The following is a 13,273-nucleotide window of genomic DNA, read 5'->3' as shown; positions in this document are numbered from 1 at the left end:
AGAGTCAAACAGAAACAAGATTTAGATTGATTTTGATCTTCTGACGATGTCTTCCTCTCAGTTAGTGGAGACATAGTAGGCCAAAATACCTGCATTGTTAAAAAGCAACACAAAACAAGAGCTAATTCACTGGTCAGACAAATATTTGCATTTTAGGGATGTTCAATACTGAATAATGAAAAGCTGAATAAACACCTGTAAACTGATGTGCTTTGTTAGCGGGTTAATTAACTCAACGAAACCTATATGAGATTAATCAGATATTTATGCAACAAACATAATATTACAACTTATAACTGCACAAAATAACGCAAATTACGTAGTTAGAATCTATATAACTCCTATTGTGAATGCGCTCTTCTCGTAACAACGCTCTGTACGGCAACTAAACCCAAAGGATTCACAACATTTTATTGCAATAGTGTTCTCTTTATAAAGTTATGTAATATGACAGTCACAATCATAGTTATTAATGTTGTGCATTGCTGTTTGAGCTGCATGCACTGAAGCTTAAGATGATCGCCAGTAAACTGGAGCGCTTTGCTAGTGGGTTAACTCTTAACCCAATGCATCCTATATGAGATAAATCAGAGATATATATGCAAAATAAACATAATATTAAAACTTGCAATTGCACAAAACAAAAGGCTGCGAATGCACAAGTGAACTTGTAGTCATGAAGGTGTAACTTCTGGATGCGTTTATCCAGTAACAACTAGGGGTGGGAATCTTTGGTCACCTCACGATCCGATCCGATTCCGATTCTGGGAGTCACGATCCGATTCCAAAACGATTCTTTATCTGCCTCCCCCACCTTATTAATTCATTAGTTTACATAAGTAATTAAGTACTTTTTAAAAAATAATTACAAATTAATTTGTTTTTATTAAAACAGTTGTATGTTAAGAATTTTAAACTAATATAACTAATATAACAAAGCATAGAAATATATAACAAACAACAAACAAAAAGCGCGTGTCAGCATTTGAAATTGAAAGCAGCCTTCTGTTAGTGAGGTTCATATTTTAAATATATAAGTCCACTGCATTCCAAACCACATAAATGATGACTTCGTAGAGCATTTGTAAGGAAAATACCGACGGGCGAGACAGCACACTTCAAGTGTAACATCAAAGAAAGCGCGCGTCTCTCACAGCGTGTGCAATGAAGCCTATGAATGTCCTTGTAATTCGCTTCAACCTTTCCGAACTTTATGAAAGATTATTTTACGGAAGGTTCGAGTGGTGTATGTGTGTGAGGAATTGGAAGCAAGCAGAATACGGGTGTTTCTAAAGCAAACTCAACGTCATCGCACATCTGGTTAAAAACTAAGCTCAGTCAGAATCGATTCTGGAATTCTCAGAATCGATCCAGAATCGTTGGAGAGTAAATCGCGATGCATCGATGGATCGATTTTTTTCTCCCACCCCTAGTAACAACCCGCTAAAACATGGATGTACAAAGAATTCACAACATTCTTATACAGTAAAGTAGGGCTGTTTTCGACAAAGGATTTTCATAGTCGAATCTGATTCGTTAGATTTTGCCGTAGTCGACTGATAGTCGAACCTTTTTTTTTTCTTTTCTTTTTTTTAGATAGCAGCCAGACGTTCAGTTGAATAACTGTTCGTCTGTTATAGGACAACTCACTCTACGTTTATTTAAATGAACAGCAAGACAACTAGAAGTGAATGTGCTTTCCATTAAATGAATCCTTAACAAAAAAACAACAAAAAATAAATCACAATAAATTGTTTTAAATAAATCACACACAGTAAACAAAACCTTAACAAAAAAACTTTGCAATGAACTTTGCAATTTAGACGCGCAAACTGCGTGCCAGTGCGGTGAGACGTACATGCTCGGGCAGATTCGGCTTGAAGTCGTTCATCCTCGGATGCGGCGTCGCGCGCGCTGTTACAAAAAAAGCCGTGCACACAGCCAAGCGAAATGGGGTCTTGCGCACCCAACTCGTCATATTGCCGCACGCACCTTCGCGCTCGTGCGGACGCGTCGAGTATAAACAAGGCTTTACAGTCCGTGTCAGCCCGCGCTCTGATCGGTAAAGGTGCACAGACCTCTCCCGAATCATCTCCAGCAGTAGCAGCCTCTGAAGCACCACTAACTCCGCCTCCGTTTCCCTCGTAAGACGATATATTAGTATTTAAACATTCTCTATGATAAAAGATGTTTGTAAAAAATATTTTAATAGCACGCTTTTGGCGGTTATAGAGTTCTAATGACGGTGTTCAACTATAACCGTCGGTCTCACGGTTATATAATAACCATCACACCCCTATTGGTTACATAACCAGGGCCGTTTGAAGGAATTTGGGGGCCCCAAGCAAAATGGACATGGAGGCCCCCCAAGCAATTTTGAGATTAGAAGGGAAGGGATGCTGCTTTCACTACCAATGCTTAAAAACATCCCAAGCTAATGTTTGATGCACGGAATTTATTGTGTGGTTTTCCTAACCCCCATTGGTAAATAGATTATCACGGTGGAATAGTTATGCTATGCCACTTTCATCAAAACATATTAGCTATAGCAATGTCATGTCATTAAATACGATAAACAGTGATTCTGGAACTCCTTAAACCGTTAAAAAACATATTACAGTATGTAACGTTAACCATATTCCGTCCGTTCGGAAAAATTTTTGCACTAACTGTTCGTTACAAGCAGCATTTGCCGTCAGGCAGGTAGCTAACATAAACATATTTTTGCTAGCCTAATGTTACCTGCTGCAAAATTACACCATTTGTACAAGACAAGTAGAGCTATTTTTATGCAGTGTAATTTATTACTTTACCACCATCTGGTATTTTTCTTAACCTTCTCTTCCTTTCTCTTCTTTCTTTTCTGGCTTCCTGAAGCATAATTCCGCTTCATGATAACTCCCGAGGAGGTTTGTATTTTGCCGGCAGCAGAGATCACGTGGTTGGCTGGCTACTGTCAGCGACTACTGAGGGGGCCCCCTTGAGGGGGATTTCGATAACAGTGTCATTGCACTTTACTGCATTGACTATCAAAGGGGCGCTCACAGTTTGTCGTTGCATTTTATTCTTAAACAGTCGTTGTCTTGGGGCCCCAGTCCAGCTCGGGGCCCCAAGCAATTGCTTGGTTTGCCTGTCCTGTTCCGACGGGCCTGTACATAACACTTCCCTACTATTCGACTATGAGGTTCATAGTTGAATCAGACCTCTCCGAATCGAATCCTCGACTATTAGAAGTCAGCCCTACAGTAGTGTTTTCATGATACCGTAAAACTTCAAATAGTAGCCCGGGCTTTTATTTTCCCAAATCGTCTAACTGCACCGGCTTGTATTTGAGACAGGCGTCTATATGAGACAGGCCTTTATAATTTAGTGTTGAGATGTTGTTCATTGAGTGTAGGCTTAGAGTCTCTGCTCCACGTGAAACTTCCGACCTTTTACTATCGCGTCAATTGATTTTGATTTAATATGCGCGAGGGAGAGAGAGCAAGACAGTGCTCGTGTTGTTTGAAGACGTGAGAGTGCGCGCGCGCGGCCGGAGCGCTCTCTCTGCTCGTAAAGCGCCCTGTCAAGCGCAGCAGTCATTCTATTCTACATCACTCACCGATCAAAAAAGGCTTTGGCGGGACAAACATTTGCGTTGGCGGCCGCCAAAAAGCGGACGAGGTTAAAAACAACCCGAAACTAAAAAACAGACCCGGCCTCTATTTGAGACCGGCCTTTATTTACCCAAACCTGCAGCCACACCAGGCGTGTAAAAGAGACAGGCGTCTATTTGGGACTCGGCTATTATTTGAAGTTTTACGGTTATTTCATGTAGCCTATATGAAAGACTTGCGCTGCACATGTTGCACTTAACTGTATTTTCCTTCAAAGTGATTTTAATCATATTTCAAGCAATTTAAAACCATCATGGTGAACAGTGCACATCTGAAGTGTCTCAGCTGATGGAAATAATCCATTATTTATCAGCTTTAAGATATTGGCCAAATTTTCTTATCGGGAAATGTTCTTATTACTATTTAAATAAATTACATTTAACACAATTAATTAAGACAATTTTTTGTTAATACTTAATCTAAATATTATTGTGTTAAATAACGCACAAATTTCTGCTGTTGTTCTGAAATAAGCATTGAGAATCACAAAATTTTCCTTGTATTGATATCGGCTATTGATTTTTTGGTATTGTGACAACACTTACAACATGCTATTCTACAGTCTCATCTACACAAGGTTTATGCCCACCCTCCCTCTCACCGTCAATGGGACTACGCTTGCGCATGGCCAGTCTCTCAAGCCTTCGCTGGGTCTCAGCCAAGCTGAACAGCACCCCGTAGCCATACTGGCGGGCAGAACGGAAAAGTAGAGAAGCAGGAGGCAGGTCAGGGTTGCACTCATCCTCTATACACACTGGCATCTTCATTTCCCCCTGGGAGGCGACAGAAAATAAGAGAGGGAAGAAATGGAGAGTAAGGGACAGAGAGAGAAGAGTGTTAGAGCTCTCAAAGGTATTATAAGCTACTTTTGAATATTTCAGAGCATTTTCCATCTTAAATGTAAACAATTTTAGTCTACTATTATAAAAGTACTATTTAATTTTTTTTTAAATATACTACACAGTTTTATTATTAATTTTTGAAGTACATAAAAACATGTTGTCATATAAACATCAGTATTGATACTGAATTGAGGTGCACAAGGAGGTTTCATTTTTAAGTTAGACTTGACGTAAAGGAAAAACTAAATAAATAAATGAGTCACTGTGTAACCCCTCTGACGGTTTCAGTGAAGGAAAACTGTACAACTAAAGTTTTTTTTTTTTTTTTGGCTGTGCCGTTGCATATTCAGCAGCGAAAAATATTAAGGCTGAAACTCTCCCAGAATGCTATTTATTTGTGCGCACATGCTGTGTGACTACGGTACCTTGGTCAAGATGTGGTAGATCTGTGGATACATGAGTCCTCTCCTGTGTCTGTGCTCTGCCACTCTCAGCACCTCGGCACTGACCTGTGGAAGGGGTGGAGTTGTGATGTCCATGTGAGTTCGTGTTGGCATGGACAGCAATGATGGAATGGACGGCCCACTTCCGTTACCATGGTGGCCGTCCCCAGAGCCACTGCCGCCCCGTCCACTGGGATCTTCCCATCTTGTGGACTTGTCAGCCAAATGACTACGACAGAAAATGTATATTTATTTTGCTCTGAATACTAGATTGCTAGTTAAACAGGTACAACACAATGAACAGATTCCGTACAAAGTGGACTCACTTAGTGCTGGTGTCATTATGCTCCTCCCCATCTGAAGACGACGATGATGAGGGGGAGGGGCCTGTGGGAGCAGCAGTGTGATGATTGGGCTGTCGGTTGCCATCTTGAGAGGAATCATATGGAGCAGACCAATCAGCAAAGCCCATTTTCCCAACTAGTGAATCATTACAGTCCTGCAGAGGCTGAGTTGGGTTCTGGCATGAAAGGGCTGGACCAGTTACAGGGCTGGGTCCGTAGAGCCCACCTGGATAAGGCACCTTAACACCTGACACCTGGGGTGGGCCAAACTGTGGAGAACAGCAAAAAGTGACTTGCTGAAATCTGTTTCTGGAAAATAAATGTGATTTGAAGCACTAAACATCTGAAGTGTTTCCCACAGGATTTTGTGAATCTGTTCGGGGGCATAAATCTGGTGCACTTTGAGAGTTCAAAATTAAGAGCTCTAACCCAAATTGAAATAAGAAAAAGTCTGTGCATTGAACCTGAACTTTAAAGAGGACTCAAACCTCTTTTTAGTTGTGATATAGTGTCTACATTACACTGCATAATACTTCTAATAATAATACTTCTATTACTAATAAAAATATTATTCCTATGGCAACAATAGCCATATATTGTATAAAAAAAATACAATAATTTCTAATTTCTTTACATGCAAGAGATAAACCCGTGAGCTTTTATTTTGGCGGAAAACAAGTCTACAAACGTGTTGATTTTAGTTTCTTTGACAGCAATGGCGCAAACCACAAGACTAAAGACCTTTTTATGTTATGTTACTGTACAGTAAATAATTACCTGAGCTTTTAGAGGCTGCATCGCCCCCATGTGGCCGGGAGGTCCGCCAAATTGATTAGGCCCAAAGCCTGGAACTGAGAGAAGAGTCAAGAGAAACCAAATTAACATTGTATGAGTATAATATGATGTCAGAGCTTATCTTAAGGCCGCTGAAAGCTAAACAATGGAAACTAAACATATACTATAGTTCAAAAGTTTGAGGTCTGTAATATTTTCTTTATAAAAGAAGTCTCTTGTACTCACCAAGTAAAAAAGCAATATTGTGAAATATTATTATAACTTATAAAACAACTTTTCTATTTGAATATATTTTCAGCAGCCATTACATTATATTCTAAAATGCTAATTTGTTGCTCAATACACATTTCTTATTATTATTAATGTTGAAAAAAGGTGGGCTGCTTAATATTTGTGAAAAGCACATTTTTATCTTGTATTGTGTATTAAAATTACTGTCACTTTTGTTCAATTTAATGCATCCTTGTTGACCCATACTGACCCCAAACTTTTAAAAGGTTGTGCATGTACAGTGAATGGTCTTCAAACACCACATTCTACCTACAGAGGTAAGGAGAAGGTCCCATGGAGAGAGGTCTTGGTTTACTGGCCGCTGAAAAATACTCCACTGCCTTCTTAAACCTCTCAAATTTGTCTTCTGTACGTGACTAGAGGTTAGAAAATGGGGAGTCTCCATGTTAGGATGAGCTTTTAAGATAACAACAACAGTACAGTAAAAGTATACAAAGTAGTACACGAAAATGCAAATGTTAACACAGCCATGCTTCACCTGTGACTGCTTGAAAACATCCTTGGCCACCGAATCTAAATTCCCAAGATCTTTGATGGATGCCACATACTCAGATACAGCCTTGATAACAACCTCACATGGAGGGAGGACTAACTGATGAGCCCTTACCTGAACAAAGGGAAGAAATTAAAAGGGGTTATAGTGATAAATCTGATGCATAAGTCTATATTATCAATTACAATTACAGAAGATTAAAAATATTTTAAAATATGTGAAATGACATTGTATAAGCACCTTGAGGGAGGCAAGAGGGTGTTCTGGGCCTAGAAGACTCCAATGAAAGGCAGCCAAGTCTTCATCTGGTAGAATGTGGTTACCTGATTTTGATGAAGACTCACATTTAGAACTAAACAATGTTATTAAAAAATAAAGTCACATGCCAGGACACAACAAAACTGCAGTGTTCCTTACCAAGAAGAGCAGCAAAGATTGGCAGGTGCTGGGTCTTGAGGCCGAGCTGGCGAGCCGCTTCTGATAGCAGGTACTGGTGAGTGGTCAGATTCTTGCCATTCCAGGAGAGCTTGAGAGCGTGGGAGCTGAAATAGGCTGGAACGTTGCATAGCGCAAACTCGGAGTCCTGTGCGATCAGACCCTGAAAACCATAGTCTCTGTACAGGGATAGCACCTCCTGATGGTGGTCCTCCAGGGTCTGCACCACCTACACCACAAGCAGGGTGGAAGACGACCATGTAACAAGCTCCCATTGCTCTGAACTTTTGATCAAACCACACTGTGAGTGACCATTCATTTAAAGGGGCATTCAGTCACTTTTTGCTTATGTAATTTTGACTTGGAACACAGTGTTGTCAAAAGTATAGATTTTACAATACATATTGATTCTGAATATTTGAAACTGTTTTAATTATCATTTTCTTCAGTATCGATACACTGGAACCAGCTGAGCTTTCTTGCTTCGCAGTGTCTTTAAATTAAGTATATAGTCACTCTGTTGCGTGTTTCAAAGTGAAGGGCATCGCTGTGTTCTTACACTTGAGTGGCTCGGTTCACAGTAAATGCAGCAAACTCCATCTCTGTCTGCAAGTTTAACATGCACCGCTTATGCAGTTTTTTTTCATATTCACATTATTTCCAACACTTCTGTGAATAGATGATTACAGCATTTCACACAGATTTGTAATGAGAAGAGTTTATAAACGTGTTGTCACTGTCACAAAAATAAAAGCTTGAGGGTTAATTCCTTAACTTGCAAGAATTAATGTCATAAGTATTGACATTTTACTACTGTAAAGTAAAATAATTAATATGCTTATTAAATAATCTTTTTATTTTATTTTACAGTGCAGTTGTATTACAATATTAATTGCTTGTCTGAAGTATAAAATCATTGGTTACCCATAAGCCAATCACATAACGTTTGGTTATGACGTGTTATTCGCTAGCTCAGCCGCATCGAACTTCCACTGTAAACACATGTATGATGCGAAAACGAAACCATCGAGCGAAATACCGGAGTGAACATGGCTGACCGAGTTTGCTGCCTCCTTAACCTGATCCTCCATGAGTGCAACCAACGGGGACACAATCACAACTATCGCCTTGCCGGCCTTTGGCCTGCCCAGTTTCTCGCTGACGATCGGTAATAGTTGATAAATTAAACTTTTCCCAAAACCTGTCGTGAGATCAACATCACCTCCATTCAAAATGTTTAACAAACACTCTTCTTGTTCGGGCTTCAGTTTGGAAACGCCGGGAATATTCTCCACAACAGAGCGAATTGCATCCCGTGTCTCCATATCCGCGGTCGTTTTCGATTAACCTAAAATACAATCTTAAACTCGGTGCTTAGCGTCTACGTCACGGCTCTCAGCCCGCCCTCTGTTCGTTGATTGGCCGGCTGTTTTCAGGCCGGAGGAAAACTGAGAGACATGTCGATGTCTCAAGCTATGTTTCCATCCACACGTTTTTATCCGCATTAAGTGATATCGAATAAAAAATGCCTCATGGAAACAGTAAAATTCAATTGAATTTCATGAATATCGACTCAAATGAAATACGATCGGTCTCATCGGATTTTATCTTTATCGATATACGGCTTATGCGATAAACGCGGATGGAAACGTTATTATGGTGCAATCCATTTTGCCTAGTAAAACTTTGTTCGCAAATGTTGGCTTGAATGTTGTGCAATTCGGTGAGAAAATGAATGGAAACACCTTAACATGTCTCAAATCAATTCCAGTGTTTCCCCTACCATTGTTTTGATAAAAAATTTGTGTTTTATTTCTACATTTTATTACCAGAAAAAACACAACACAGAGTTAGTGTGAATTTTTTTTTCATATATTTTTTTTGAATGTTGTATAAGTTTAATGGTTCATAATAAATTATTTCAATTAATTAGACACTCTTTTTGATTGCTAAAAAATTTACACCACGTATCCGTAACACGCCCGCTCCGCAACACTAGCACGCAGTCAGGTATCTCAGATAGATTTATTTTGATAAGAAAATATTTAGACTCTGGTCAAAAGTGAACTAGATACTAGGATAATTGTATTGAATATCGAAAATTTTATTTAATATATTTTTGTATATGGAATATGGATATATATTTTTCAGGGTACTGTCTGTGTCGAAGGTAAAAATTCCAGTATCGAGACAACACTAACACATACTAGCTAGAAAATGTGCAACCAACTGTTAGCCATGATTAAGTTATTCTGCCAGCAAAAGTGTCCATGGGTTATTAAAATAAAGCTAGTAGTATTCGACTAGTCCTGTGATCCAGTCGCGTGCAGTGTCCTGAAATGAGGTGGCAAACTGGCAAAGTCCACATTGTTTTCTGTTTTAAATATAAAATGATGTTCCAGTTATACCTAATTTTGACATTTTTCATAATAAAAAAAATAAACATTACTTGCACTATCAGGAAAATAATAACCAAAACTATTTTGTACAGTAACAACTGAATTATTGTTCTTTTTTATTAAAAAGTGTATTTCTGTAGGCTAAGTTTATTTCTAAGTTTTACATTTACTGCAAAATAATAACTATAAGAATGCATACATTTCATTTAGTCTATATTTTATGTTAACTATAGTTAAGTTGTTAACAGTAACACGTGAAATAAAACAGCTTTTATTGCGCTACTGATTTTGCCTGGACTCACATGAAGATCATTTGAAACATTTTCTAAAAATGATTCACTGCATTATAGGGTTGTCATGATTCCTCAATAAAATTTGAGTACTCAATTTAAAAAAAATCCTCAATTGCAATTTACCTTTGTCAAGTAACTGACAAAATACCGGAAGTTGAGCATTCCACGGAATGCAAATGCTGATCCACAAATGCTGATCCACATGAACTGTTATTATTTACATGCGTGAAGAGTGCATCTCAGACTACTCCATCTCTACATATTCCGTGAGTTTGGGTTGCTTATAACGTTCATCTGGGAACGCAATGTGCGCCATTTCATCAGATTTAACACAGTGGAATGCATCAGTATGTTTCTAAATATGCAAACTGTTCATAGAGATTTCAAAATAAAAAGTTTAAACCCTCACTCTGAGTTTGCACGTTTTGATGTCCACATATTCTTGTTCAAGAAATTACAGTGGCTGTAGCGTTTTTCTATCATAAAAATATAACAGCCAACTATTAAAGATTAAGTTGAACATTTGAATTAAATGTCCTTTGGCCAATATTAACAAGGATTTCATCTGCTGTAAAGTGTAACAACTATGGGTGTAACGATACCCTCATGTCACGATTCGATACATATCACGATACTGAACTCACGATACGATATTATTGCGATACTCCAAGACATATGATAAAAGGTTAACAAAAAATGTACTGTTGATTAAAATGCTAACTTTGATATTACATTGTGGGTTTAAATGAATAGGTTTGGACTTGGTGCTTGTAACCCAAGGACAATAGTGACACCAGAATAAAAATATTAATGATTCTGAAGCTGAAAATACAGAATTATTTTAGACGAATATGCTTGCACTCTGTCACTGACTAGATATATTTAAAATAATGTAGGACACTTTTTACTGGTAACAAAAGACATTTGGCATTATCAGGACACACAAATATTCCCCCATTGCATTATAATCAACATTATGTATAGTAGTTTAATGTAGTACTAAAACACTAAAACTCTGAATTTTTTTTTTTTTCTTTCTCACACAGTCATTTTTATTTTGGGGGAACGATCCACGATACATATTGTCACTATTAACGATACGTATTGTTGCATTTTTGTATTGCGATATATTGTGGCACGATATATTGTTACACCCCTAGTAACAACACTAGGCCTCTGCAGACATTTGTTATAAAACATTACATAGCCTAATGTACACAAGTTGATTGTTAAAATTATGTATATTGTATTATGTATTTTAACAGTGTTGTTCTATAAAACCATATGATCACTTGCTTATAATACCAAATAGTATTGCCTCATTTTTATTATACATGTATTTTAAGTCATTTTAAAGGCAATTGTTTGCTTAGGTCTATTTGTACCACAAAAAAACATCCGATTAATCGCCAAAATAATCGTCCGATTACTTGATTACCAAAATATTAGTTAGTGACAGACAGCCCTACTAGATTATGTGTAAACTTTGCACGAGTGCAGCTTTAAAAGTAGTTTAACTAATATTAATGAATATTTCTGACTTTTGACCTTTTTTTTTTTTTTTTTACAATGACACAAATAACTGAAATTACAGAAGCAAAGCACAAAGCATTTAAAGCACGTTGCATATATAAAAGTAAGGAAGGAAGACAATTCATAGAAATACAACAAGCCACAGTTCCTCTCGAAGAGGGCATCAGGCCACTCACCCGCACGCGGAATCGGAACATGGCGAGGCGGACACAGTGGCTCAGGCAGGCCGGGGGCAGGAACCAGGCCCGCGGAGGGGGCGTGGCCTTGCTTCCGACATGGTTGACGATGAGCTGGGCCGTCTGCCGCTGCCCCTGTGCCCGCCGCGCCCACTCCGGCCAGCGATCCTTCCCAAGCGTGCCGTTAAAAACCACCACCAGCTCCAGTCCGCCTTGGTACAAACAGGCCTGGGAGAGCGCCGCCAGATAGCCGAGCATTGCATTCCACTCGCCTCCACAAACCCAGTCGGTCTGGTAGCCCCCGTAGAGCCGCTGAAGGCCAGAGTCTGCGTCGACCAGAATGCGAGCTGGCGGGGGAGGCGGAGGCAGTGAGCTTGGATGATGGGGATGGTGGTGGTGGTGGTGGTGATGGTGATGATGGTGTGGGGGCTGACGGCCTGCCGTTCGGGCGAGCTTGAGAAGATCTACTGGAACTGCCGCCCCAGGGCAGCGTTTCTCCAAATACTCCTGAAAGCCTTGAACTCCCATATTGTGTCTGTCTATGCGCGTGAGATGGATGAACCTAGTTAAGAAGTTAATTTCTTGGTTATGTGTTCAGAACTAGATCTGGCCAGTTATAGTTGGATAACTAAAGACCTGAAATGTCTGGTAAATCATCCGACAAATGCAACTGTCAACCGACCCCCTGTAAGATTCCAGATACGCGTGGCTATTTATTACATTTGGTCGTGTAAGTGCGATCTGTGTCCATTCCTTACGGTGTCAATATTATAATCCCGCTAAAGTCTCTCTATTTTCATCAATTACAATGTTGCACGTAACGATCTACAACGTAACGATGGAGGATAACGGCGCGCACGCTACAGTTGTGATGTCGACAATGTTGGTAACATCAAAATATAATCCTATTTGTAACACATCTAGCTGCAAACTAAACAACAACTACGCCGTTGCCATCGAACATGCCCGTTAGGTAATTAAAACTAACTCTAGCTGGTAGTGGATACAGTATGTCCTGTACTGGTTAACAGTTATAAGAGCTACAGTTTGTGGCTAACAAACTAGCTCGCGCACTTAGCCAGTTAGCTCAGATCCCGGCGTGATTGACGCGTCAACTAGTCGAGACAAATCGGGGGCTGCTGCGATTCGGAATGAGATGAATAATTAAGGGGAAAATAAAGTAAAACAACTAAAATAAAACAAAAACAAAAGCCCGACGTAAGCTCCCTCGCTCTCTGTCTCACTCACGACTTCATGTTGAGGAGAGGAACATACTTTCATGCGACGTCGGCCATCTTGCGACTTCCCCGCGGACCAACAGAAAGTGGGAGTGGAGGCGAGCTGAGGAAAGTGGGAGGGGCGATGTGCCTTGAGCCTGGGGGATGTAGTTTATTTCTGTCTGAATGTGTATCTGGACGTTTGCTTAAAAGACTACAACTACCATACAGCAAAGTGACAGACCCGAAGCATGCCATATCCAAAAGGACCGGTTCATTCAAAAGTTGAAGAAAATTGGTTCAGTTGGAAAAGCTAGATTAAAATTTCTGAAGTTCTTACATTGTGTAACTTGTGT

At 39.4% G+C, this 13,273-nt stretch overlaps 1 protein-coding gene across 1 annotated transcript in view; it reads right to left on the bottom strand.

Moving 5' to 3' along the window:
- The window catches only part of fam120c (family with sequence similarity 120C), a 31,760-nt gene extending 18,730 nt beyond the window's left edge, over positions 1–13,030 (bottom strand). Inside the window, exons 1-9 of the mRNA XM_056246427.1 lie at positions 11,701–13,030; positions 7,282–7,528; positions 7,105–7,187; positions 6,850–6,978; positions 6,625–6,727; positions 6,063–6,136; positions 5,268–5,554; positions 4,924–5,170; positions 4,258–4,429 (exon numbers count right to left, since the gene is read on the bottom strand). Of these exons, the coding sequence (XP_056102402.1) occupies positions 4,258–4,429; positions 4,924–5,170; positions 5,268–5,554; positions 6,063–6,136; positions 6,625–6,727; positions 6,850–6,978; positions 7,105–7,187; positions 7,282–7,528; positions 11,701–12,228 (1,870 nt within the window). The 5' untranslated portion in view covers positions 12,229–13,030. The remainder of the gene's footprint in view (positions 1–4,257; positions 4,430–4,923; positions 5,171–5,267; positions 5,555–6,062; positions 6,137–6,624; positions 6,728–6,849; positions 6,979–7,104; positions 7,188–7,281; positions 7,529–11,700) is intronic.
- Positions 13,031–13,273: the final 243 nt, after the last annotated feature.

Source organism: Rhinichthys klamathensis, unplaced genomic scaffold, assembly GCF_029890125.1.
Source record: "Rhinichthys klamathensis goyatoka isolate OS25496 unplaced genomic scaffold, OSU_Roscu_1.1 h1tg000037l_1, whole genome shotgun sequence".
In the NCBI taxonomy this organism is placed as follows: Eukaryota; Metazoa; Chordata; class Actinopteri; order Cypriniformes; family Leuciscidae; genus Rhinichthys; species Rhinichthys klamathensis.
This window is presented reverse-complemented; position numbering and strand designations above follow the sequence as displayed.